Source organism: Rousettus aegyptiacus, unplaced genomic scaffold (genome assembly GCF_014176215.1).
Source record: "Rousettus aegyptiacus isolate mRouAeg1 unplaced genomic scaffold, mRouAeg1.p scaffold_m13_p_16, whole genome shotgun sequence".
Lineage (NCBI taxonomy): Eukaryota > Metazoa > Chordata > Mammalia > Chiroptera > Pteropodidae > Rousettus > Rousettus aegyptiacus.
In genome coordinates this window covers 44,315,509-44,340,077 of record NW_023416291.1, presented here as the reverse complement: position 1 = coordinate 44,340,077, position 24,569 = coordinate 44,315,509, and the positions used below count along the sequence as shown (strand labels likewise).

The window sequence follows — 24,569 nt, the reverse complement described above, 5'->3', positions numbered from 1 at the left end:
CGCCCGGCCGGCCGCGGGGCGGGGGGCGCCTACCCGCCTTGCAGGGGTCTTTGTAGTTGAGGGGCTCCGAGTCGTCCTCCTCGCCCAGGTCATAGGTGTAGTCGGCCAAGTCGAGCGGGCGGCCGGGGCGCGGGAGCAGCAGCAGCCCGAGCAGCAGCGGCAGCGGCAGGCGGGCCACGCCGGGCATGCTGGCAGCGGCGGGCGCGGTGGCAGTGGCGGCGGTGGCAGCGGCGGGTCGCGCCCGGACGCGGGAGCGGGCGAGGGGAAGCCGAGCGCTGAAGGCGAGGGGGAGGCGCTCCCCTCCCCGCCCGCCGCTCTCCCCGCCCGCCCGCCCGCTCCCCCCGCGCTCCCCACCTCTCCCCTTCCCTGCGCTCGCCGCCCTCCTTCCTGTCCCCCGCCCCTCGGCCGCCAGCTCCCGGCGCGCTCCCTCCTCCAGCCTCTCCTCTCCCTTCCCTTCTTTTTCTCCTTCCTTCGCTCCCGCCCTCCCTCCTTCGCTCCCCCCCTTTAGGGAAATGAACTCGCTGGGAGGGCGGGTTTTCGCCTGGAGCTCGGCCCCCTCGGGGCCGGGATCACGATCCGCCGGCCCGGGCCGCGCGCCAGCCGGGGCGGGGGCGGTAAGCGACCAGCCCGCACCGGGAGGGGCCCGGGCGGCCCGGGCGCGGGGCGCGGGGCGCGGAGGGGCGCGGGCCCGGGGTGCGGGCGGCGGCAGCCCCGGCCGGCTGCCCTCTAGCGGTGCTTCTCCCGCGCGCTCGCGGCCCGAGCCCCTCCCGGTGCGGGACACGCTGTCAGTCGCTCGTGCTGCCAGTGCCTCACTCTGTCCCTAGGTCTCTGCCCGTGTTTCTCAGCTCGCATCTCTCGGTCTCTCCCTTTCTCGGACCCTCGCTCTCTCGCATCTCGGTCTCTGTCCCTCGAGTCGTTTCTGTCTCCTGCCCTCTCTCGGGAGACACCACTGGAGGGCGCCTAAAGCCCGTGGATGGGTCCCAGGTCCCCTGTCCCACCACCTTGAGCCAGAGGGGGAGAATGGGAAAGCCCCCTTTGCTCCCCAAGGCTCTACCCTCCCCTGGCTGCCCCACCGAGAGCAGGACCCTGGCGGTGCGGGAGGAGAGAAGGACGCCCTTTGTTTTTCAATCAGGCTGCTTTATTTTGTGGTAGGAGCCCCCCCCACCCCCATACCCCCAGGAGCCATCTCTCTGGCTCCCACCTCTCCCCACAGATCCCATTTCTCCAAGGCCAGTTCCTGTGGTGTGCCAGGAGCAGCTTCCTGCCTGTCTGCAAAAGACCCTTTGCTCCTAGGTCTCTCCTGTCCCCTTGGGGCTTCTGCAGACCCTGTGAAGCAAAGAAACACTGTTTATTATGTTGGGGAGAGGGACGGGTGGTGGGGGGTTGAGGGTCTGTGAACCTTCCCTCCCCAGAGCTCCCTAGGTGACCAGCCTCAGTGGATTCCCCTGTGCGGGGTCAGCTAACAAGGCGAGGTGGGCCAAGCCCTCCTGGCCACTGTTGCTCTGCTGTCCGGGCAGCCGCACGTGCTCACCCGATGGGTCCTAGATGTGGTAGAGGGGCACCTCGCCACAGAGGGTGCTCACGGTGGTGCCTAGGAAGTCCAGGTCCCTGGAGGACACTGAGCTGGTATCACTGCCCTCCTCCTGGCCCAGCTTAGAGGGCGGCATCGCAGGCTTGACCTATGAAACACCAGATTTGGAGGCCGGAAATTAAATTTCTGTCTCACCTGTGGCCCCTTTTGTGGGACCTCAGGTGTGTCAGGTGACGTCTCTGAGCCCTGGTTTCCTCACCAGTAAAGAGAGGGCTGTGCTGGAGTCCGAAGCCCCCAGGTAGTGTGGGCTCAGTTGAGGCCGCCACCTGGAGGTGGGGTGGTGGGGTGGGGCTGGGGAATGGGTCAGGAAAGTGTAGTGCAGGTGAGTCTAGAAAGGGACACTTACCTGACAGCCCGAGAGGAGCAGCGCTTTACAGGTGACAAATAGCCATCATCTCAAATGCTCCTCCCAGTAGCCCCGGAAGGGAGACAACCAACTCCCTCTCACCTTCACACCCACCTGGAAGTTCTGGAATTTTCGACCGAGAGCCTCAAGACTGGGGATGTTCTCCGGAGCCATCTTCATGATGTAGCAGCAGGTTCCTGGTGCCGGCTTGTAGGCGATCAGGAGCTGGGCATAGGAACGCGAGAGTTCATTCAGGAAGGCCCTGCCTTGCTCACTCCCTAACTCTGGGCCTGGGCCACCTCCCTCTAGGTTGGGCACAGGAGGGAGTCATTAGAATCTGGAGCTCGGGCGCCCCCAGGGGAAGCAAAAGGAGTGGGGAAAGATGGGTGGGTATGAAGCGGCAAAGTCTTGTCGTTGGTCCCCTGGGGCCAGGCATACCCACCCGCTGGTAGTCATACACTACGATGCCCGTGGAGCCAACGGAGAAGGTGGCAGTGGGGCCCACGCGCTCGCTCAGGGCCAGGCGTTGCTGGGCTTCCGGCCCCGCCATGCTCATCTCTAGGACCTGGGGGAGGGTACAGCGCTGCTTGGCGTTCCTCTGTTCCCACTTGTCCCTTCGGTACTCATGACCACCCTCAGTTCTCTGTACTCAAATGCGCTTTGTTCTCTGAGAGCTCAGAAAGGCTGAGTAAAACCAGGTACTGGAGGAAGCAGGCTGCCCCCGTGTGGGGCAGGCACCTGGTGGAAAAGCCCCGGCTGGATCCGCCACCCTGTTCCTGCCTCTGTCCTCCCATTCGTCTTGGGCGGTTTGCAATCTGCTCCACCTCCCCCGCCCATCTGTCTGGCATTGCTCTGTACCCGCTGCCCACTCCATCCCAGGCCTGCTCACCATCTCGGTATGTTTCTGGCTCATGTGAAGACCCATGAGCAGGGCCCCTACAATCACCACGACGACAAGGACCACCACCACGACCACGATGAGAAGGCGTTTGAGGTGCACAGGGCAGCAGGGGATGCGGAACTGGCCCCGGGGAGCTGCTGAATAGTCCTGATGTGGTGGTGGCGGGGGAAAGGAGACAGGTGTGAAGTCACGAAGTTGTCCCTTCTCCCTGCACAAGCCTGACACCCTTTCACACTCTCCCAGGGCTGGGATATGCAGAGGAGGGACGAGGGGATCGGTGGGGGGACTTCCCGGAGGAGGTGGCCTGAATTCCAACAAACCCGTAGATGCGTAGAAGTGAGGTCTAGTTTGGAGAGACCCAAGAGAGCCTATTTCAGCATCGTATCTCCTGCTCTTTCCTCCAGACCCCTGGGACCCCAGCCATGCCCAGTCCCTCTCTCTTCCCCAGGTAATCCGTGCTCTCTCACACCTCCGTGCCTCTACTCACACCACCCTTCTCCCTACAGTGCCTTTCTCCGTCTCCACCTGGGGCGCTCCTACTTGTCTTCTGGAGCCAGCTCGAAAGTCATTTTCTCCGTAGAGCTTCCTCTGACCTCCCAAGTAGTAGCTCCCTACTCAGTGCCCTCTACAGCTCTTCTCCACTGACCTCAGTGGTGGCAGCCAGCCCCTCAGGCTGGAATCATTGGCTGCCACGTCGATCACCTCAAGGGACTATGTCTTGCTAGTTGGTGTCCCTGCCCTAACTTAGCACAGTCCTGGGTTAGTTGAGTGAATGAATTTGGATGAGGAAACAGGCCCAGAGAGGCCCACCACACACATGCACACACACACGATCACACTCACCGGTGGGCTCTCCATCAAGACCTCTTTGCTGCCGACGTCCATCTTGCTATAGGCACCTTCTCCTCATCATCTCTCAAATGTGACTAGGGTTTTATATGTGCCAGTAGGGAGAGGGGACAGAGGTGAAGGACCCAGCCTCCATCTGCCAGCCAAACCCTTGGCTTTGAAGCCTGTTTGTTCCTGGCCCTCCAGAACCTTGGACCCGATAAGCCAGCTACAAGAACACCTGAGAGCCCTTGGCCTTGGCACATGAGTCCTCTTGGCCCCGGCCAAAGCAAAGCTGGGTGAGCTGAGCACACTTACCCTTGGGCAATCTGTTCCTCTCACCGTGGGTGTCTTCCTGGCGTGCTCGCCTTTCTTGCTGGCTCCAGCTTTGCAGTCCTGTGGCTTTCCCTGTTCTTCTGCCAGGCTGAAACGTTCAGGCAGCCAAGGGTCTGACCCAGGGGGAGAGTCCATCCCGTTTCCTGACAGAATTTTCCCCTCCGTGTAAAGATGAGCTCCAGCAAGGGGTGTGAGGAGGCGGAGCCTGTTGACCTAGAAGGGGCACCGCTGAAGGCATCAGTGTGGGGGCTCATAAACGGTTCCAAAGCCCTCTGGGAGCACCAGGTTTTCACTTCAGGTACTTTACCTGTCTCGCCGTCTCTTACACTTCTGTACCTAACCTCAGACTTGCCCCCAGCCATTCGTTTCCAAATCCTGTAAGCGGTTTTCTCTGGTTACAAATTCCTACTAACGGGAAGTTTTCTGTATTTTGCTATGGGCTTGTTTGCAGGCTGAAGGCTTCCCCTCCCCCACCTCCACCCCTGCTTTTATTTTATTTACATTTATTTTATGCTGAATTTATTCACAGGCCATACATTTTTGTTTTTGTTTTTAGTGTCTTCTGGGATATCTTCTTCTGTGCAACCTCCTCTTCTGGTTTAGGAAAGATCTGCTCTTTTTCAGTGAGAATCATCTCAGTGTGGCAGGGAGAGCTCATGTAGGGGGTTCATCCCGCAGGAGTTCTGTAAGTTCTGTACCCCATCTTGAGAGCTTTGTTCACCCAAATGTGTTCAATGACCAGGGAATCTTTATCTAAACCCTTCGGCCCAGTCTTAATTACCCTCTGCGTTTTAAAACATGCACAGCAAAATTTCGACACAGTTTTTGGGCCACCGACCCTCTGCCCAGCCCCACTGTTTACCCTGGACACCCCTACCAACCCCACCATTATAAGGACGATGGAATGGCACACGTTGCTTCTGTCACATGCCATCCTTCAGATACTTGGTGGCTTTTCGAATCTGCGTACTTTTAATGGCCTGGGCAGTTTCACGAGTGTTTTTAAAGTGAACGTGAAGATTCGAGTGGCTTGAGTTGCATGATTTTGTGGGGTTTTCCACATCAAGCGAATGGCGAACCATTTTCAGAGGTCGCGCGGAAGGCTTTTGGTGGTAGATCGCACGCCTGACACCTCTTTCTTACGTACAGACAGCTTTGCGCAGGGCTGGGTGTAATGACGTGGGACCCCAGTTTCCTCGTCCTTGAATCAGCCCATTCTCTGGGTGCTGCCATCACCCTTCCTCTCTTCACTCCTCTTCTTGTATCCTCTGACCCCAAATTGGCCCCGAGAACACCACTCGACCAAACGGGTTCACTTCGTGGACCTTCTTCTCTCCTCTCTCTCTTTCCTGCTCTTGCCCAAAGCAGCCTCTGCTGCTTTGTTGTGCTAAATCAAGGCTGTATCCCTCCTGTCAAGTGCTCCTCTGCTCCCTGGGCCAGGGGTGCTCTATGGCATCTTCGGCTCTAAACGTCCGTGAGTGTGTACGTCAGAGCCCCCCACACCTCGCTCCTCTCTTGGCCTCGCTCCCTTATCTTCCTTATGCTGCAACTCCGACACTTCACTCCAATGCCTGCCCCTTGCCTGTCAGCTCCCTCACAGCTTGGCCTTTCCCTTCCATCGTGATCTCATGACTGGACCTCCAACTCTCCAGGCCTGGCAGGTTCTCCTGCCCCCACAAGGACCCCCTCTCCAGCTGGAGGGCCTTCAGCTCCCGGCTTGCACAACAGCATGGCGTCTGAGCTGAGAGCCCCTAAGAAGCTTGGGGAAGGAGAGAAGGAAGGAAATGTTTGCTCCCACCACTCTGCTCAACTCCCAACTGCCCCTTTAAATATTTGCCTAAGCCTCTGGCAGCAAGTGTCCTAGGAGGAGGGAAAGAGGAGGAGAGGGGTCCATGGAAGAGAGGGAAGACTTCTTCCCTCAACTGTGTGCAGGCTCGACTGTGTGCAGGTGCCAGATATAGCAGACACCCGCCTGCAGCCCACCCCTGCCTGCCAGGGCCCCCACTCCCATCCCCAGTTGTCCTGGCAACGCTAGGATTGATCGGCTGACTCACATGTACTGAGCCTGTGCCAGGTGGGCAGCAGGCCAGTGGGAGGGCCCAGGATAACTGCAAACATCTCTGGGTCCCTGTGAGCATCTGGTGGAGGAGCATCTAGTCCAGCTGCGGGGCTCGTTCTGAGCAGGTGCCGTGGGTGGGGCTTGCCATCATCACAGGTGCTGGGGAAGGGGGCTCTTTTTTGGAGAGAAGCCTCTGCTCTCTTTTAAGTCCTCTATCTCTCCTGCAGCCTGCTTTCTTTTACTCATTTTTTGCCTGTTTGGAGGTTGGGAAGGAAAGGTGCCCTCCAGTTTCATAAGGGAAGTTCGGATGCTGGCACCGACCCAGCAGAAGTCTTGGGAACCCTGAAGAAGGAAGGAGGGAGGGACCTTCAGCTGGACACACATAGCTGTACCCTCGCCCCCCACCCAGCCCTCTGCTGCAGGCTTCTCACTTTTTGACTTTTCCTTAGGCCATTCTTCCCTCTTGGAAAGCCCACCCTCGATGCCTCGCCACCTCTTTCAATGCCGCCTCTCCTAAAAGGCCAAGCAAGAACCGATGGCAACCATTCCGTTACCTCGCTGCCCTGGCCTGCGACGCCCCATCCCTCCTCCGAAATCTCCCGGCCTCCCTGACACACGTGCACCTACCACTTAACACACGCTGCTGTTCTCATGAGCTACGTGGGTGCTTTTTGTTGTCCTATCTTTCCAACCTGGCTGCCAGCCATGGAACTGGCCCTGGGATCGAGCTTTCCCGAGGCTTTTTTGTACCTGCCACACGGCAAGGCACATGCACGTAGCCAACAGGTAATTATAGTCAACGATAAGGGGACTCCTGGCGAGCACTCGATAGTTCATTCCTTCAGTACGTGGAGGTCTCAGCGCTTCGCTGGCTTGCTCTGGACCACTGAATGAGACATTCTGTCTTTCTAGGCTTTAGAGTATTCATCTGTGAAATGGGACTAGTACTGTCTGTGGCCTGTCCCCGTCTACAAGCTGTTGTGAGGATCCAAGACATCATAATGCGAAAGTCCAATCATCATGATTATCATCTGCTTCAACTCCCAGGACACCCCTTCTCACTGGCGAGGAGTAGGACCCAGCCTCCCCCTTTCCGCCTGTCTCTGGGGTAAAGCCTCTGAGAACACGGGGGCAGAGAGCTCCATGTGTGTCTCCCGGTTCCCTCCTTCCAGCCCCTCAGCTGCAGAGCCAGGACGGGATTCACTCTGCCCTTTGTGTCCTGGGCAGAGCCGTGCCAGGGACGAATGCAGACGGTTGCCCAGCTGCCCCAGCCCCCCTCTCCACCCCCACTGGTTGTCTTCCCACCAGCTGGCATGAGCAGGGCAGCACGGGCAGCTGGACGGGCTGCGGCAAGTGGGTATCAAAGGGCGAGGGCATCCCTGGCTGGGAGAACATGGACTGGAGCTCGGACCAGAGAATCCCCTGCTCAGAAGCTGACATCAGCTGGGGAAGCATCTTACACCTGGTAATCTGTTTCCTGGACTGATGTGGAAAGAGCACCCAACCAGGAGCCCAGCCACCCGACTTCCAGGCTCCCCTTGTTCTGCACCTGGGAGCTCTTGGGACAGTCAGCTACCACACCACACACACACACACACACACACATACACACACACACACACACTCCCCTGGGAGATAACGTGGTATAGAGTAGTAGTTCTCAAACTCTTCAAAAATATCGAGGACCCCAAAGGGCTTTTGTTTATGTGAGTTATATCTATTGATATTTACCGAGAAATTTAAAAATATTTATTAAAGAATTAAATTAAAATAATAATAATAAGCCAAAATCTGTTATAAGTTTTTACATAAAATTAACTGTTTTACATAGCAAAAAATATTTAGAGAGAAGAGCATCATTGCTTTACATTTTTATAAATTTCTTTCATTTCTGGCTTAATAGAAGATATATCATCGCGTAGCCTCCAGAAAATTCCAGGGTGCTTTGTGAGAACGCGAAAGTGAAAAAGGCAAATAGTGTCTTAACATTAACAGGAGGAGTGTCCTGACCTCAAAGAGTCACTGGGAGGTTCTCAGGCCCGCGTGGGCCGCTTGGACCACGCTCTGAAAACCCCCGGTGTGGATAACAGCTGTGAACTTTGGAGCTGAGCAGAGTGGGTTTAAAGCCCCACTTCCTCGCTTCCTTTTTCTGGTACTACGGGCCTGACTTCTCTTCTCTGTAAAGAGGGATTACTGTCATCTACCTCCAAAGGTGGAGAGGGTTAAGCAGGTAGAGTTCCCGGCACAGTAAGGGGGATATCAGGCTTGGCTACTTTCCCCTTGGTTGGGGCCTCAGTGTCGTCTTCATTTGTTAAAACGAAGGGCCGGACCGGAAAACTTGCAAGGATCTTCCCAGTTCCAACAGGCTGTGCGTGTGTGGTGAGAAACGTTCAAGAATTCCACATTCCCACTCCAGCTCTGGTGACGGCAGTGACGGCATCCCCGCTCCAAGCTCACACAGACACGGTGGCACATTCCATTCACCAGCTGTAGAAACACGTGTGAACACAGACACGCACCTGTCAATCATGACTGCCCATGAATCTGTTTAGAAGATGTGTGTCCCGAGGGCCAAGACACACACAGGAAGACACAGAGGCACATAGATCCCTGACGCAGAAATGCCTCGCAAGGCGATCTGTGCATGTGCCTGCAAAGACACGTGTGCACACGTGTACGCAATCACGTCCTCCTAGGATGCACAAGTGCACCTTGCACGCATGCACAGACGATCTGAGCGCCTGACACAGCAGCAGATGGGCCAGAGACCTCCGGGAGGGCGCGCAGTACAGAGCGGCCAGGGCGGCAGCCACTCCTTTCCTAGGCTGCTCGCTGCCCAGCGCTCCCCGCTCCGCCCTGCGCGCCCCCGCGGCTGCCGCCGCAGTCCGCGGCCACCCCAGCCGGGCAGCCCTGTGCTCGGCTCGTTTCCGCGCATCAGTCCCGGCCGGCGCGCGGGAGCGAGCAGGGGAGGGGACGGCAGCCGCTGCTGAGGGTTGGAGGAGCCGGCTCTCTGCTCTCTGCAGCCGGCAGCTGGGCCCCTTGCTGCGGCGGCGGCGGCGGCCAGTGGCCAGGCGGTGCCAGCCCACAGGGTGGCTGAGAGCGCTGCGGCGGGGGCGGCCGGTGGCCTGAGGCAAAGCTTGCCGGCAGCATGGCGGGGGTGTGGGCCAGGCGGGGCTCGGGGCTCCCGCTGCTGGCGCTGTCCGTGTTTGGCTTCTGCCTGCTGCTGCAGGTCAATGCCAAGAGGCCCCCCAAAACGCCCCCCTGCCCGCCCAGCTGCTCCTGCACCAGGGACACGGCCTTCTGCGTGGACTCTAAGGCAGTACCCAGGAACCTGCCCGCGGAGGTCATCTCTCTGTGAGTGCCCAGCCCTGTCCCCAGGGTGGTGGTGGTGGGGATGGAGCTGGGAGGGGGAGGAAGGCCAGGACCGCTCTGGGAGTGGATGGGGGAGAATCTTGCTCCCCCGTATAGAGTGTGGGGACCAGGAGGACTCCAGGGGGTCCTTAGGACTGGAGAGTCAAGGTATCAGCTGGGCAGGGCCTTCTGCAGTCATACGGGCTCGGCAGCCATAGCCGGGGAGAGCAGGAGTTCACCGCCAAGAATGAATCACCGCCGGCAGCGTCAATGAGACCTACTACGCGCAGGGCTCTGGACTTTGCGGGAGGGCGCGTTGTTTACACCAACATGTGGGCCCCTTACCTGCGATGTCACATGAAGGGCAGAAAGGCTTCTTGTGCCAGAAGGGAGGGAGGCGGCAGGGGGAGGGGTAGAAGTGAGAAACACCCACACGGCACCCAGGCCCCCAGGCCCGGGGGGGGGGGGGGAATGGGGGGGTGCGGCAGACGCCTGCCACGGATCTCGCCAGCCACTCTGCACAGGGCCAGCCAGCCTGTCACTTACAGCAGCCTCCGGAACCAGACAGGCCATGTGGTCCTTGGGAGTACAATGCTAACCTGTACCCCCATCCCGCAACAGTACCCAGCACACTGTGGGTGTTTGGAGGATGGTGGAGGTGTGGGTAATGGAACCTTCTTTCGGCTGAGGAGGAAGCCGAGCCTGGGGCCGTCGGTGCTCGGAGGGGCAGCAGGGGAGGGTTATGATGAAGGCGGGCATTGAGAAGGGGACGGCAGCCCCAGGTGGGGGGCCAGTCGGGGGAAATGGGAGTTTCCGGAGCAAGTGCCTACAGAAGCCATTGCCCTGCCCACCTCACAGCGCCCCGGCACAACCCCTGCATACTCCCCCAGGACTGACTCGGGTGTCCCCTGCAGGACGCTGGTGAATGCTGCCTTCTCAGAGATCCAGGATGGAGCGTTTTCCCACCTGCCGCTGCTGCAGTTCCTGTATGGACGAGGCCTTGCGGAAGGCGGGTGGTGGTACGGGGTGGGGCAGTGGAAGGGGACAGATCCTGGACTGGGGCGAGGAGAGCCCATGTAGGCAGCCTCTGGAGACTAAGATGCAGGTGTCTCTTACTTACACACCAGTGGGATATGCCACAAAAGGTGGAGCAGCCTGGAGTAAGGAGGGGTGGGGGGAGCAGCAGCTGGGGAGAAGGAGGGCAGGGGTTGCATGCAAAAGCCAAGAGATGGGTATTGGGGGGTCCAGTTAGGAATGGACTTTCCTCCTCCGGAGGCCTAAAGGAACTGGGTGCAATAATTCGGGCTGGTTCCAAAGGGTGGACGTTGAAGGAGAGAGGGGTCATCTTAGAGACCAGTGACCCCAGGGTTCAAAGGAAGGGCTGAGGGCTGAACAGAGAGAGGGAAGACCTAATGGCCTGGAATTCTAAAAGGGGCTGTTTATCAAAGTCCCAGTCACAAGAGATGGTACATGAGAGTTACCCCACCTCCTCCTCGCCATCCGTCTCGGAGGGGCTGGAGGGCTGGGGGGCTGGGGGGCTGGGATAGGAGGGATGTGAGGTGCGCTGGGGAAGGAGCCCGCTTGCCAGCAGAGATCTACCCCGACTGTGTTCACTCTAGGAGCAAACAGGGGCCCTGGGAGTTTCTGGGACCAGAACTGGTTTCTGCCTGGCTTGGCTGCCAGGCTGCTCTGGGGTTCTCTGCTGGGGTCCCGAAGGCGGGAGACAGGGTAGCCAGGCTTTGAAGAAGCCCAGGGGCGAGGCAACAGGCATGCCCTTGGAAGCTCTAATTCTGCCTTTGTCTTTCCAGGTTACTCAACTCCAACAAGTTTACGCTGATCGGAGACAACGCCTTCACAGGACTGTCACACCTGCAGTACCTGTGTGTGGGAAGGAAAGGGGAGGGAGGCCGAAGGGGAGGGAGGGCCTGGGTGGGCCGAGGGGAGGTTGACTGAGGAAGGCTGAGGGAGGTGAGGGCCCTTGAATCCCTGACCGTAGGACCTGAGCAGGGCTCATTTCATCCATCCCCCTCTGTCTAAACCGTCCTGCCTGGAGGCCCTGTCACCACAGGCTCAGCGTCTCCAGATTCGGAATAAAAGCCTGTCTCAGGCCCACGGGCTGAAATCTAGGTGGGGTGTAGAAAAAATAGATGGGGGCGGGGGCCCCGGGGTCCTGAGCGGCTGCAGAGACGGTTCTTATTTCCTCCAGCTTCATCGAGAACAATGACATCTGGGCACTCTCCAAGTTCACTTTCAGAGGACTCAAGTCTTTAACGCACCTGTGAGTACGTGCCGCAGGCACGCTCACCCTTCCTCGCCCCGCCCACGCCCGTCCCCATTTCCTATGGCCTCTGGCCTCAGTCGCAATCTTCGGGTGACCCGGGGGTCTCTCTTGCAGCTCACTGGCCAACAATAACCTGCAGACACTGCCCAGAGACATCTTTCGGCCCCTGGACATCCTGAGTGACTTGTAAGGCCTTAGTCCTAGCCCTTTTGACAGTGCCACAGGAGCACGTGTTCCTAGAGGGCATGTTGTGGGAAGACCAGGGTTGGGAAGATCATAAGGTCTAGAGAGGCTAGGAGAGCTTGGGTTTGGAAAGGCGGAGAAGGCTAGGTTGAGTTACATGTAGACTGGTAGTCTTCCAAATTAGGGTTCCCAAAGGCATCTGTGGGCCCTCTAAAAATGCACATGAAGCAATACGTGTAAGTTTTTTAAACATGTGCTTTCTAAATGTATGCTTGATTTAAATCTACATTAAAGTCTGATAGCATAGCCAGTCATCGATAAGGATTTATACAAGAGGACAAAAGCCCTGGGTTGTGGAGAGGTGGGAGGAACTGGGGTACAACACGGAGTTGTGCAGGTTATACGCTGCAAATGGCACCTGCTCGCTAAGGAGGCAAGTGGGGGCTGAACTCGGCTTCCGCTCAGCTGGTCGGTCATGTGTCAGTGGGGCTGCATCCGCCCCAAGGGGAACCTTTTTCTAATCCACACAAAGATGCCACGTGAGCCACCAGCAGCAGCCTTGACTATGGCTACTTCTGAAGCCTCGAGGGCCCAGGTGTGCCGAGCAGGCTGAGCACCTGTCCCTCTGTGTGTCACCCTGCCCCCGCCCCCATCGCCCTCATGATCAGGGATCTGCGGGGCAACTCGCTCAACTGTGACTGCAAGGTGAAGTGGCTGGTGGAGTGGCTGGCACACACCAACACCACAGTGGCCCCCATCTATTGCGCCAGCCCGCCCCGCTTCCAAGAGCACAAGGTGCAGGACTTGCCACTGCGGGAGTTCGACTGCATCACCACGGGTAGGAGGCGGGCGCCCCTGCCTCGGGCCTCAGGCTGGGCCTGCCCGGGGCCCTCCGCAGGCACCGCCTGAACTCCCCAAGCCCCTGCCTCCCCAGCGGCGGAGCAGCCCCTACCGCCTCGGCAAGCTCCTACTCCTCCGCCCGCCCTCTCATCCCTGCAGATTTCGTGCTGTACCAGACCCTGTCCTTCCCTGCGGTGTCAGCTGAGCCCTTCCTTTACTCCAGCGACCTCTACGTGGCTCTGGCCCAGCCAGGTGCCAGTGCTTGCACCATCCTCAAGTGGGATTACGTTGAACGGCAGCTGCGGGACTACGATAGGATCCCAGGTACTTGCGCCAGGCCCGCCTCTGCTGGGTGGGTGGGGGCGCTCCGTTGAGTTCCTATAGGGAGGATAGACGAGACACGGTCTCTGCTCCCAAGAATGTTCTAGTGTTTGGAGGGAGGCTGATCCGTACCCAGATAACATCCATCTAATAGGCTGGTGCTAGGAGGGAGCTACGAACACAGTGCTCTGGGAGGACGAAGGAGAAGCCTACCCTGGGAAATCAAGGAAAGCTTCCTGGTAGAGGGATGCCCAAGCTGCGTCTTGAAGGATGAGTCAGGGGTGATGCCCAGTCTCCTGGCTTAAGTAACTGGGAGGTGCCTGTGAACTAAGGAGACAGAGTCAGGAGTGGCGAGTGAGCTCGATTTGGGATCTACTGAATTTAAGCTGAGTCTAGAAAGTTGAGGGAGACGTAGCCGGGAGGAAAAAAGCGTGGGACGGTGTCTTGGCAGAGGGAACAGCGTGAGCAAAGTCAAGAAGGTGTGTACCGGCTTACCGTGTGAATGCAGGCACGGCATAGAAACAGCTCACATGACTGCAGCGCAAAGTTCAAGGTGGAAGGTGGCGGATGAGACCTCGGGAAGGGGGGACCAGGTCACAACAGGCTTTGAGAAGGAGTGTGAATCAATCCAATCCGTATTTTAGAAAACCCCCTCTGCGAGCATCGTGGAGAGGGGCGAGGCATGGGGCAAGACAGGCGGACAGACCTGTAGGGAGGGTTGGCTGGAGCCGGGGCCGGGCAGCAGCAGTGGGGACGGAGAATGATACTTAGAAAAGAGGATTAAACTGACATAAGAGGAAACAGAAAATTTAAATCACCCTATAGCCATGAAAGAATTTGAAGTCATTATTTAAAAAAAAAAAAAAAAAAAAGCCTTCCCCCAAGACTCCAGGTGCAGACGGGATCCTTGGTGAATTCTAACAAACGTTTAAGGGATAAATAACACGACTCTTATACAAGCTGTCCTCGAAAGCAGAAGGGAGGGTCAACAGGACTTGGGCACAGATCAGCTGCGGGCGAGTGAAGGACAAGGAGGTGTTAGGGATGGCTTCCAGGTTTCCAGACAGGGCGACTAGGAGGAGCCACGAAATGACAAGAACATAGGAGAGGCTCCATTTTGGGGGTCGATGTGGAGCTCAGTTTTGGCCCGCAGGAGACTAAGGTGCTGGAGGGTGTGCGGGCAAGGAGGGTCTGAGCTGCGTTTCAGGAGCTGAGCAATCATCAGGCGCTGGGCGGGCAGGCCAAGGCTACAGGCAGTTGAGTGCCAGAGCCTGAGGCTCAGCAGGGCTTCCCTTGGGGATGAGGTCGGGTGATGAAAAGGGGGAGGGTGGGTGAAGATGAGGACAGGTGGAGAGTGTGGCCCCATTTGCTTCGGGTGTCTAGGAAGGGGTCAGATCAATCAGGTTGTGACCTCGAGTACACTTGCTCTTATCCACTTGTGCATGAAAGCCTTTCAAGAGTAAGAGTTCTGGGAGACCGTATTTCATATGCGACTCTCCAGAGCGACTCTCCAGACATCAAGCTGTCATTTTGCACCCAGCCGTGGGTGAGCTCAAGCGCTCCTTCCTTCCCCCGTCTGGATACTCGCCAGTGGGGTAGCTTCGCTTAGACTCTGAGTCTTAGTTTCTCTCTGCGAAATGGTAAAATAATAGGGTGCATTTCAGAGTGATGAACTGAGGCAATGTGTTCACACTTAGCACAGTGACTGCACACAACATAGATTCAATAATTGACGTTATGGCTCGACAGTCGGTCCATTTCTAGAGACACTTATTTCGTGCTCAGAGTCGGCTTCTGTTTGAACCCTGGGGGGAAGGGTGGAGGGAGGGCCATGCTGAGACTGATTATTAGCTGTAAAACAATGAGACGAACTTCAGCGGAGAGGGACTGCTGTAGCAGAGGACCCTAGCTGTGGCCCACGGTCCCAAGGGACCGACCCCTTTCTCGAGACCGCGGCATGGGCAGGGCACGAGGCTGCCTGCACGGCCTGATGCTGCTTCCCTCCTTCCCGGCAGCCCCCTCGGCAGTGCACTGCAAGCCCATGGTGGTGGACAGCCAGCTGTACGTGGTGGTGGCCCAGCTGTTTGGCGGCTCTTACATTTACCACTGGGACCCCAACACCACTCGCTTCACCAAGCTGCAGGACATTGACCCGCAGCGCGTGCGCAAGCCGAACGACCTGGAGGCCTTCCGCATTGATGGCGACTGGTACTTTGCCGTGGCCGACAGCTCCAAGGCGGGCGCCACCAGCCTCTACCGCTGGCACCAGAATGGCTTCTACTCCCACCAGGCCCTGCACGCCTGGCACCGTGACACGGACCTGGAGTTTGTGGACGGTGAGGGCAAGCCTCGCTTGATCGTGTCCAGCAGCTCCCAGGCACCTGTCATCTATCAGTGGAGTCGCACCCAGAAGCAGTTTGTGGCCCAGGGGGAGGTGACTCAGGTGCCTGATGCCCAGGCTGTGAAACACTTCCGTGCCGGACGTGACAGCTACCTGTGCCTCAGCCGCTACATCGGGGACTCCAAGATCCTGCGCTGGGAGGGCAGCCGCTTCTCCGAGGTGCAGGCCCTGCCCTCCCGGGGCTCGCTGGCCCTGCAGCCCTTCCTCGTGGGGGGCCGCCGCTACCTGGCGCTGGGCAGTGACTTCTCCTTCACCCAGATCTATCAGTGGGATGAGGGGCGGCAGAAGTTTGTGCGGTTCCAGGAGCTGGCCGTACAGGCCCCTCGGGCCTTCTGTTACATGCCCGCTGGGGATGCCCAGCTGCTCCTGGCTCCGAGCTTCAAGGGGCAGACACTTGTGTACCGACATGTAGTGGTGGATCTCAGTGCCTAGAGGGCTGCCGAGGCATCTGGGATGGAGGCTGAGGGGTCCTCCGTGTGAGCAGCACATGTAGCCGACCTCACGCACAGACTCCTGGTGAGCATGGGCACCATGTGGGTTGGCCCTGGGAGCCACTCGTCATGGTTGTAATCAGCATGAGGACTCATATATGCACCAGGAAAGCCAGGCAACCCAGTGCCTGAAGCCCTTCTGTCTGTGGACACCCATGGACCCCACACTCTGCAGGCCCCCTCGCTCTGCTGCCTTCCACACGCTCTGGCCCGGGGAGGGGGAGGGGTGCTGGGAGGGAGGGCCTTGGGCTGATCCTTCTGACCCTCTGGTCTCTGTTGTTGGTGCTCCGGGTGTCTGTTTAACTTGCTCATGCCCCACATTGCAGCCACGACCACATTTTTCCTACTGCGGGTACACTCACCTGTGCTCCTCCTGCATGCACGTGTGGACGCCGGCCAACACCCTGTCACACGCACATACACCTGTCCACACCCCCGGTTCCCCATGTACACATGCTGATTCAGCACCACCAAAAGGGGCTCCCTTCCATTACCTGGCCTCTCTTGGAGGGGGCGCACAGTACCATCCTCCTCCGCTCACCCCTGGTGCGCCCACCCTGCAGCTGGTAAGGATAAGAATCCTGGTGCCAGCCTCTGGGCACCAGCTTGAACTCCTGGGGGCAAAGTCCCTCCGCCCAAAGCAATAACGACAGCCCCAGCAGACCCTGACCTCTTCCTAGTGCTGGCTCTGTTCTCATGGAGGTTTCCTCCTCTGACCCTGTCCCCGTGGAGAGGAAGACCACTCAGACAAAAGCTTTTCTGCTTTCCTTCCCTGTAGCTCAGCCTCAGCCTCAGGCTTAGACTTCTGCGCCCTAGCCCTGCCCCTTGGTTCAGCTCCTACTTTGGGATGTGGCCCCTGAGCTGTGCTGGCTCCTTAGGGTGGGTCCAAAAGCTGGCCATGCCAGGGGCCCTGCAAGCACTGGAGCCTTCTGGGTGGGTGCCAGGAGTGGAGCTGGGCTAGACAGCAACTTGAGGGCGCTGGCACCCCTCCAGTCCACAGAGGCTCACACCAAGGGCATTGCCTTTCAGTGCAAGCTGGTGGAGGGGTGAGGACCCTATGAGGTGGCATCTGGGAACCGAGCTTCTGCTGCCCTCTGCTGTGTGCTGGGAATAGACGGCTGTGAGGTACAATGCCAGTGGAGAAGGCATGAGGGGGCTCCTCCTCCCTGTGCCCAGACTGTGATGGGCTCCTGGTGGCCGGATGCTGGGGGCACTCAGGGGCAATGCTATAATTCATTTGCTTCAAATAAAAAGTTCCTACCCCACTGCCAGCTCTAAAGTGTCCAGCGGCAAGTCAGCAGTAGCTGTTTCATTAAGAACAGAGTGCGTTTTCCATCCCTGTTGCTCGCAGGGGGCGTCAGCTTTCGGTCCTCATTCCTCCTTGGTCCATTCCCTCCAAGGTCAGGGCACCCAAGGTCAGGCGGTGCTGGGGTCAGGAGTTCATGGTAATGACGCTGAGGTGATAGATCAGTGTGACTAGTCTCTATCACCTGAGCCTGACTCATGGCCTAAGTGCTCCTTCCTGGAGATCAGTTTTAGGGCCAGTAAGACTGGAGTCTGTCCCTCTGTCAGGTCAACCCTAATCAACATGGCCAAGGACAAGCTCAGCAATCCCTCTCCTCTCCCCGCCTTCTGCTGGGCAGATGTGCATCATCACTACCACTCTCTTCCTTGGGTAAGATTTCAAGCAAGTGGACTGATTTCCCAGAGCCTGAGTTTCTCCTGCAACACAGATGACATGCTCTAGATGCAGCCACTTACTAGCTGGGTGGCCTCAACTGCATTACTTAGCCTATTGTATCTGTTTCCTCATCTGTGAAATGTGGACAATCATGACACCTGATAGGGTTAGTGGAAATTTAAACGCATTCATTATCTAGTCTATTAATATAGGCAAGGCTCTTGGAAGAGTGTGCGTGGCGCAGAATTATGATCTTTATTGGTCTGTAGGCCTGTATGAGACACAGAGGAGGTACAGAGAAGGCTGCTTTGTGGGAGAGGGGAAGGGAGCCCTTCGGGGAGAACCGCTGTTTGTCGGGGCTTCTTATCTATCCTTGGTCTCAGATCTTTTTTTTTTTTCTCCAATTAGGAAATATGCTCAGTGATGAAAAGTCATTTGCCCAACGTCACCTGGTGGCATTTGTTAGATAAATGCTTGCCTTGATCAGTCTTCTGTGGGTGGCTTCCGGAGGGGACAGGGAATGCAAATGCTCCCCTGGGAAGGAGGTATTGACTGGAAGAAGGTGGGAGGCTCAAAAGATAAGGCAAATTCTGCTGCTTCTACAACTTTCCACGTGGGGTTGCACAGAGCCCCTGTGCCCTGTGTCTTACCTGTAGCCTCAGACGCCCAGCCAATCCTGCCCCTGACCATGCCTCACAATGGGGAATCTCACAGGTGACTGACATGTTCCACATTCAAGCCCCTTGGGTTCCCCAGCCACAGTGTCCCGGAATTGTCTGTCCTGTTTTTTCATATGAGGAATGGGCCTTCATGCCGTGCCAAAGAGAGGTTGCCAGGGAGAGTGGGTTGAGTCTCCCAGGCCCGTTGGCACTCTGTTGCCCAGTAGAAAGATAAACATCACTTTGATTGTCACCCCCACCCTCACCCCAGGGCTCCTCCCAAGAATGGGAGACACTTCTCTCCCTGAATGCTCGCCCTCTGCACATGGGAGTGGAGCCTGCTGTATGCCAGCCTGGTCACCTGCCCTGGGGTCATCTATGTGTCCAGAGAGCTGCTTAGCAACCCACTGTAACCAGGTGACTGTGTCAATAGCTAAAGACCAAAGGCTGTGAGAGGCAGAGTCCACTCACTCCGCCAGAGCTGAGGAGGGCGACACTCCCAGCTGCCAGCCTCATGTCCCTCCATGCTAGGCTCTGAGCAGTCTGACACCTTGCCCCTTAGATTTCCCAAGCACGGTCATCAGGACCAGGAGTGTGCATGTGAGAGATCATCACAGCTGGGAGGGCTCAGAGTGAGAACAGGGAAGCTTTTCCCATTTGTGGGGTTAGAGAAAGGCTTGCAATGCTGAAGTCAGGCTCGTGACTCCGGAAGGCAGCTGGCGGGGAGAAGGCGGTTCTGTCGCAGGTACCAAAGGGCCCGAGGTTCACAGATTCACAGTAAGCCCAGGTAACCTTACCTCCCAAAGAATGGACATCCCTTCCCTCTTCTGCAACCCCAACTCCCACCCTGCTCCTCCTGAGCTGGTCCCCTAGTCAATCAGTCACATGCTTCTACTCCAAGGACTATGCCTAGGGACCGATGGTGGGACACCAACCTTTAGCGTTTCTTATTCCTCCAATGCAGGTGGGAGCTAGGCCCAGGTGAGGGGATGGTTAGGCAGAGAGAAGAAGGCAGCAGGGCCTCGGGGGATCTTCTCCTACAGGCCGGTTTCACTTCTAGCTCTCACACCCAGCAACACCAATAAAATTGATGATAATTAAGTATAATCACAATGTGTTTTCATTCATTCCCAAGAAGCCTCCTTTCCCTGGCCCCCATCATTACTTATTCTATCCTTTTGAGGGGCAGTGGGTGTTAACTATGGCTCTAATAAAAAGTAATGATGGCCCACTTCCTGCCCCCACAGCTCTGGGCAGCTCTGCTGTCCCTGTGAGGCAGAGGGGAGGCCGTGCAGGGTTAGGGGGATGCTGTGATTCTCATTTTTAGAGGTAAGAAGGAAGCGCTAAGCAGGAGAGGTACACTGAATGCAACACCACGTGGAAAGTTGTAGAAGCAGCAGAGTTTGCCTTCTCTTTTGAGCCTCCCACCTCCCTTCCAGAGGAGCATTTGCATTCCCTGTCCCCTCCCAAAGCCACCAGCAGAAGACTGATCAGGGCAAGCATTTATCCAACCAGCAACAAATGCCACCAGGTGATGTTGGGCAAATGACTTTTCATCACTGAGCATATTTCCTAAATGGGGGGGGGGGGAAGGATCTTTGTAAAAATCAAGACCCTAGGCACAAAAAGCGCGCTACAAAAAGGCAACCAGCGACATTATAGAGCTCTCCGGGATATCTGTGTTCTTGGCTCACTGGAACAGGTGGAATTTCAAACTTCTGGTGAAGAAGGCACGGAGGGCTGTGGGCTCTGCCCAGAATCTGTCAAATCCGAGCAATCAGCCTGCCCAGGCCCCGAATGCTCTGGCAAGACATCCAGAGAGAAGTCAGCTCCTGAAGCCCGCTCTTCCGGGTGATGAGTCCCTCAGGTTCCCTCTCCCCACTTCCTCCCCACTGCCCCTCTAGTCAGCTCGGCATCTTTGAGGCCTTCCTGGGGTCCTGACACAGAGCAAGCCCTGGATACGCTGGCGCTCAGCCAAGCCTTCTTCCAGCTTGCGCCTGAGCCTCCAACGGGAAAATACGCGCATCTCGTGCCCTTTCCGTTTTACAGAGGGGAAAACAACGCGTAGGGGAGAGCCAGTGAAGAGCCCCGAAACTCCGGAGGCCAAATCTCCTTCCTTTGCTCCTCCCCTCCCCTCACCTTTTTGTTGTTGTTGTTGCCGCTGCCCACCCCTTGATCTCGGAATTGGACCTCAGTTGTACGGACGCGTCCCACCTGCGAGTCGGCGGCGCACCGCCCCTTTAAGGGGCGGGCCGGCTGCTCGCCTCCCCGACCTCGCCCCGCCCCCTCCGGGCCGCACTGCGCCTGCGCCGCACGCCGGAGCCCCGGGGTTGGGCAGATCTCAGTTCCGTGCAACTTTCAAGTGAGTTGCAAACTCCGCCCCCAGGCTGATGCCGGAGGCTAAGTGCCCTAAGACCCAGGGCACTAGCTCCAGAGAAGGCCACGACCCGCCACCCCTGGCCCGAGGCCCGCGGCGAAGCGGCGGCGAGGACCACCAGCCCGGTCCTCTGCTGCAGGAAGTGCAGGTCACAACCGTAACCGCCCGAGCGGCGCGGCAGGGCGGAAGAGCGCGCCCGCCGCCGCCGGCCCCGAGTCGGTTTCTCGGTGTGCGGGCCTCCTCGCTCCAGCCGGCTGGTCTCCCCGCACTGCGGCGTTAGGGGGCGGCGGGCTCCGCCTTCGCCAAGGCGCAGCCGGAGTGCCAGTCCGGTTCCCGCACCTCCGCTAATTCCCCCATCTCAGCCCCGCGTGAGCACCTCTCAGACTGTCTTCTTGGAGGTCTCCCTTCGCCCCTGAGGCTGCAAGATGGTGTCCTGGATGATCTGTCGCCTAGTGGTGTGAGTATGGCCACTCTCACACCCCCACTCCCCGGGTGCCAGCCTGTCGCCGGGGTGGAAGCTAGGAACGTCAGGTGGGAAAGGGGACTTTGTGAGTTCCTTCACGCCAACCCTCCCAACACTCACCGCCAAGGGTTAACGGATCTGCGGGCCTGCACGCGGTATCTGGCACCGCGGGCTTTTCCTCATAGCCCCCAAAGCCTCCTTGGCTGATGGCGACCCCTCTCGCACGCACACGCAGTGCGTACAGGTGCGTGGAGTGGAGGACCACTGGCTTGCCATAAGCCCCTTGTCAAAAACACAAGGTGTTGAGGCTTGTTGTGGGCGGAGAATCCAGGTGTCTGTTTCCCATCAGAGCGGTCACATGACTCACCACCCTGGCCTCACCTCCCCACTCTGTCCTACTCATCACCCTTCAATACTTAGTACTTGGCTTGAATATCCCTGTCTGCAGCCTGGCAGTGCCAGGTCTGGTGGCCCTGGGCCTAACTGCATGTCCATGGGAGGGGACAGCTTAGTGCTCCCAACAGCTCACAAGCCTGCGTCCCACCCACCGTGTTGAGCGGCTGTGTGTGCTCTGGCTCTATCCTGCGCCCATGGGCCACTGCGCAGGTCTGGGCAGGGTTGGGATGTTTGTAAACAGCAGGGTGGGGAGGTGGCCTCCAGGGCACTGACTCAGATGCAGGTTGTGCAAGCCAAGCGGGAAGAACAGGGTAGTCACTGTCACCTCACACCCGTGGTGGAGGTGGCCAGCGGTGGGGGGATGCAGGGGCACAGTGCCCCTCACACTCCTCCTCTGCTTTCTGGCTTGCTCTTCCAGGCTGGTGTTTGGGATGCTGTACCCAGCTTATGCTTCCTACAAGGCTGTGAAGACTAAGAACATTCGTGAATATGTGAGCGTAGGGGTTGGCAGGAAGGCTTGGCTCAGGTGGGGTGGGACAGTAGCCTTGGGGGGTATGGTATGACTTGGCAAGGCGGGGAGGGTCTTTGCTGGCCTCCGCCTCCTCCACGGGCGTAATCTGCTGTTGGATCCTGAGCAGAGAGGGAGTGGCGGGAGGATAAGCTATTGGGGTGCCTGTGCAGGGCATTGTGGGTCAAGCCCACTGGGGGTGGGAACAGGAATGAGTGGCTTTTTCTCAGAGGCAGCTCTCTAGGGCCATCCAGGTGCCAGGGAATGCAGTGGGACAGGCTCTCTGGCATCTCAGAGCTGGGTCAGCCCGGGACAGGTGTGTTGACTCTGCAGGCTCAGCTGCTGGCCTCTGACCTCCCTGCACCCCCAGGTCCGGTGGATGATGTACTGGATCGTCTTTGCCCTCTTCATGGCAGCGGAGACCTTCACAGACATCTTTATTTCCTGGTATGGGTACAAGGCTTTGTGGGCTGTGGGAAGGTATGGACCACGCTTGACCTGCTCCCTGGCTGACCTTGACACTTGTGCTCTGACAGGTTCCCATTCTACTACGAGATCAAGATGGCCTTCGTGCTGTGGCTGCTCTCACCCTACACCAAGGGGGCCAGCCTGCTTTACCGCAAATTCGTCCACCCGTCCTTGTCCCGACATGAGAAGGTACCCCAGGGGGAGGCACGGAGGGAAGCGTAGGGGTGGGTGTGAGGGAAAGAGCCCCGAACTCAGAGTCCAGGACACTGGGGGACACCTGTTTCTAGTCCCAGTCCTGCTGCTGTTTAGCAGTGGGACTTTGACAGAGCCTAACCTTCTTCCTCTTTTGGGGCAATCAAATGGGGGCACAGATGAGTGGCTTTTTGAGAGGGCGTAACGTCAGCTAGAAGTTGGTCTGGGATGGTGGGGGGAGGCTGGAACATGGCCTTTCACTGAGGTTTGGGAATAGGGGAGTGGGTGGGTGAGAGGGTCCGCTCTTGGTGTGGTTTGGGGCCCATTGCGGGTACAGGTGGGCTGGGAGGCATGACACTCAGTGGCTCCTCTGGGTCTGCAGAGGAGGAGTGACTCGGGCCGTCCCCTAAGCTCTCTCTGCCCTCGTCTGCAGGAGATCGACACCTGCATCGTGCAAGCCAAGGAGCGCAGCTATGAGACAGTGCTCAGCTTTGGGAAGCGGGGCCTCAACATCGCCGCGACAGCCGCTGTGCAGGCTGCCACCAAGGTGCGGGGACCCCAGCCATCCAGTAGCCCCCACATCCCCTCAGTGCTTTTTGGGCAAGTCTAGCTCTCTGTCCGGGAGCCAAGCAATAACATCTGTCTGTGTCAGGGCATAGTGGTGAGAGGTGACAGGTGGGTCGTTGGCAAGAGCATGGAGCTGGAAGTGCACACTTTCCTGGCCCTGACACCGGCTGCTCCTGCTCTCTCTGCTTTACGTGTCCTGTTGGTGCCACGAAGACCCCGGGCTCGAAGGTAGCCGGGTCGCTTTCAGTTCACCTGTAGGTCAGCTGTTGACCATCCTGGGCAGCTGCCCTGGCTGAGGCCCCTTCCTGCTGGGAGCCCTGCCCCCTCCCCCAGGGGATGCAGCTGCTCTCCCTTTCTTGCAGAGTCAGGGCGCGCTGGCCGGAAGGCTCCGCAGCTTCTCCATGCAGGACCTGAGCTCCATCCCCGATGCCTCTGCCCCGACCTACCAGGATCCCCTCTACCTGGAGGACCAGGTGCCCCGCCGCAGGCCACCCATCGGTGAGCAGGCAGAGGGACCCAGGGCCGTCCCGCGAGGGATGGCGTCTGCGTGCAGGCTGTGTCTTCCCCGCGGGGTTCAGCTTTGTGAGTGCCCGACTTTGCCTCCCCGGCCTTCCTCTCCTCCACGCAGGGTACCGAGCAGGGGACAGTGACACCGAGGACGAGTGTTGGTCGGATACAGAGGCAGTGCCCCAGCCGCGGCCCCGAGAGAAGGCCCTGAGCCGCAGCCAGAGCCTACGTGTGATCAAGAGAAAGCCGCCAGTGCGGGAGGTCAGTGAGGCGCGAGGGAGGCGCAAGGGAGGCGGCGACCCGGGCTCGTCAGCCCGGGCTCCTCACGGTGTGCCGTGCTCTCTCCCACAGGGCACCTCACGCTCCCTGAAGGTCCGGACGAGGAAGAAGACCGTGCCCTCAGACGTGGGCAGTTAGGGCCGACGCAACCTGCGCAGTCTTACCTCGTGTCCTGCGGGGCCCTCAGGGCTGTTCAGAAGGGCGCTCTGGCTGCGCCAGCCCCCCCAGGCTCTGCCCTCCTGGCTCCTGCTGTTGGTTAATGGCCAGGGGCAGGTGCTGCCAGGGCCATGCACAGAGACGACCTACAACGTACCAAAGCAAGCGGGCCCAGGGTTCTATTTATTGCCTTTCTCATTCCTCTACCTGCGCAGGGGTGGGACCAGAGCCCTCCCTAAACCCTTGCGAATGAAACCAAAGCCCACACAGCTGTGTTCATTCCTCCCTGTCCTTCAAAGTACTTGACAGCCTTCTCCAAGGCCTGGTGTGTGTGTCCTGGTCGTGTGTTTTGTGTTGGTGAATGAGGTCAGGTTTGTGCAAGTTTTA

General features: G+C 58.3%; 4 protein-coding genes and 1 long non-coding RNA gene across 9 annotated transcripts in view; 3 read left to right on the top strand and 2 right to left on the bottom strand.

The window, feature by feature from the left end:
* The window catches only part of BMP1 (bone morphogenetic protein 1), a 37,870-nt gene extending 37,575 nt beyond the window's left edge, over nt 1-295 (bottom strand). Inside the window, exon 1 of one of the 3 annotated variants that reach the window (XM_036233951.1) lies at nt 34-295. In XM_036233951.1, coding sequence (XP_036089844.1) covers nt 34-187 — 154 coding nt within the window. In that variant the 5' untranslated portion in view covers nt 188-295. The remainder of the gene's footprint in view (nt 1-33) is intronic. The other 2 variants (XM_036233950.1, XM_036233953.1) reach the window with 2 other exon arrangements.
* A 922-nt stretch (nt 296-1,217) lies between these two features.
* Nucleotides 1,218-3,781, bottom strand: SFTPC (surfactant protein C). 2 transcript variants are annotated; one of them, XM_016141603.2, is made up of 6 exons: nt 3,682-3,781; nt 2,827-2,985; nt 2,380-2,502; nt 2,040-2,162; nt 1,532-1,679; nt 1,218-1,326 (listed from the first exon to the last, which is right to left on the bottom strand). In XM_016141603.2, exons 1-5 carry the CDS (start codon nt 3,721-3,723, stop codon nt 1,542-1,544), a joined length of 585 nt encoding a protein of 194 aa, XP_015997089.1. In that variant the 5' UTR covers nt 3,724-3,781; the 3' UTR covers nt 1,218-1,326; nt 1,532-1,541. The 2 variants fall into 2 exon arrangements, with proteins under 2 accessions (XP_015997089.1, XP_015997091.1); XM_016141605.2 differs by having other exon boundaries at nt 2,052-2,162.
* A 228-nt stretch (nt 3,782-4,009) lies between these two features.
* LOC107509233 lies at nt 4,010-7,785 on the top strand. The gene is made up of 3 exons (XR_001596480.2): nt 4,010-4,300; nt 4,559-4,687; nt 6,974-7,785. It is a non-coding gene; the product is annotated as an uncharacterized LOC107509233 (long non-coding RNA).
* A 930-nt stretch (nt 7,786-8,715) lies between these two features.
* On the top strand, nt 8,716-17,355 carry LGI3 (leucine rich repeat LGI family member 3). The gene is made up of 8 exons (XM_016141606.2): nt 8,716-9,415; nt 10,327-10,398; nt 11,221-11,292; nt 11,619-11,690; nt 11,808-11,879; nt 12,545-12,714; nt 12,876-13,040; nt 15,053-17,355. The coding sequence occupies exons 1-8, from the start codon at nt 9,210-9,212 to the stop codon at nt 15,868-15,870; spliced, it is 1,647 nt and encodes a 548-aa protein (XP_015997092.1). The 5' UTR covers nt 8,716-9,209; the 3' UTR covers nt 15,871-17,355.
* A 3,250-nt stretch (nt 17,356-20,605) lies between these two features.
* On the top strand, nt 20,606-24,292 carry REEP4 (receptor accessory protein 4). 2 transcript variants are annotated; one of them, XM_016141607.2, is made up of 8 exons: nt 21,072-21,103; nt 21,924-21,996; nt 22,384-22,460; nt 22,550-22,670; nt 23,107-23,220; nt 23,603-23,738; nt 23,869-24,008; nt 24,099-24,292. In XM_016141607.2, the coding sequence occupies exons 1-8, from the start codon at nt 21,072-21,074 to the stop codon at nt 24,162-24,164; spliced, it is 759 nt and encodes a 252-aa protein (XP_015997093.2). In that variant the 3' UTR covers nt 24,165-24,292. The 2 variants fall into 2 exon arrangements, with proteins under 2 accessions (XP_036089842.1, XP_015997093.2); XM_036233949.1 differs by lacking the exons at nt 23,603-23,738; nt 24,099-24,292 and having other exon boundaries at nt 20,606-21,103; nt 23,869-23,958.
* The last annotated feature ends 277 nt before the right edge of the window (nt 24,293-24,569 follow it).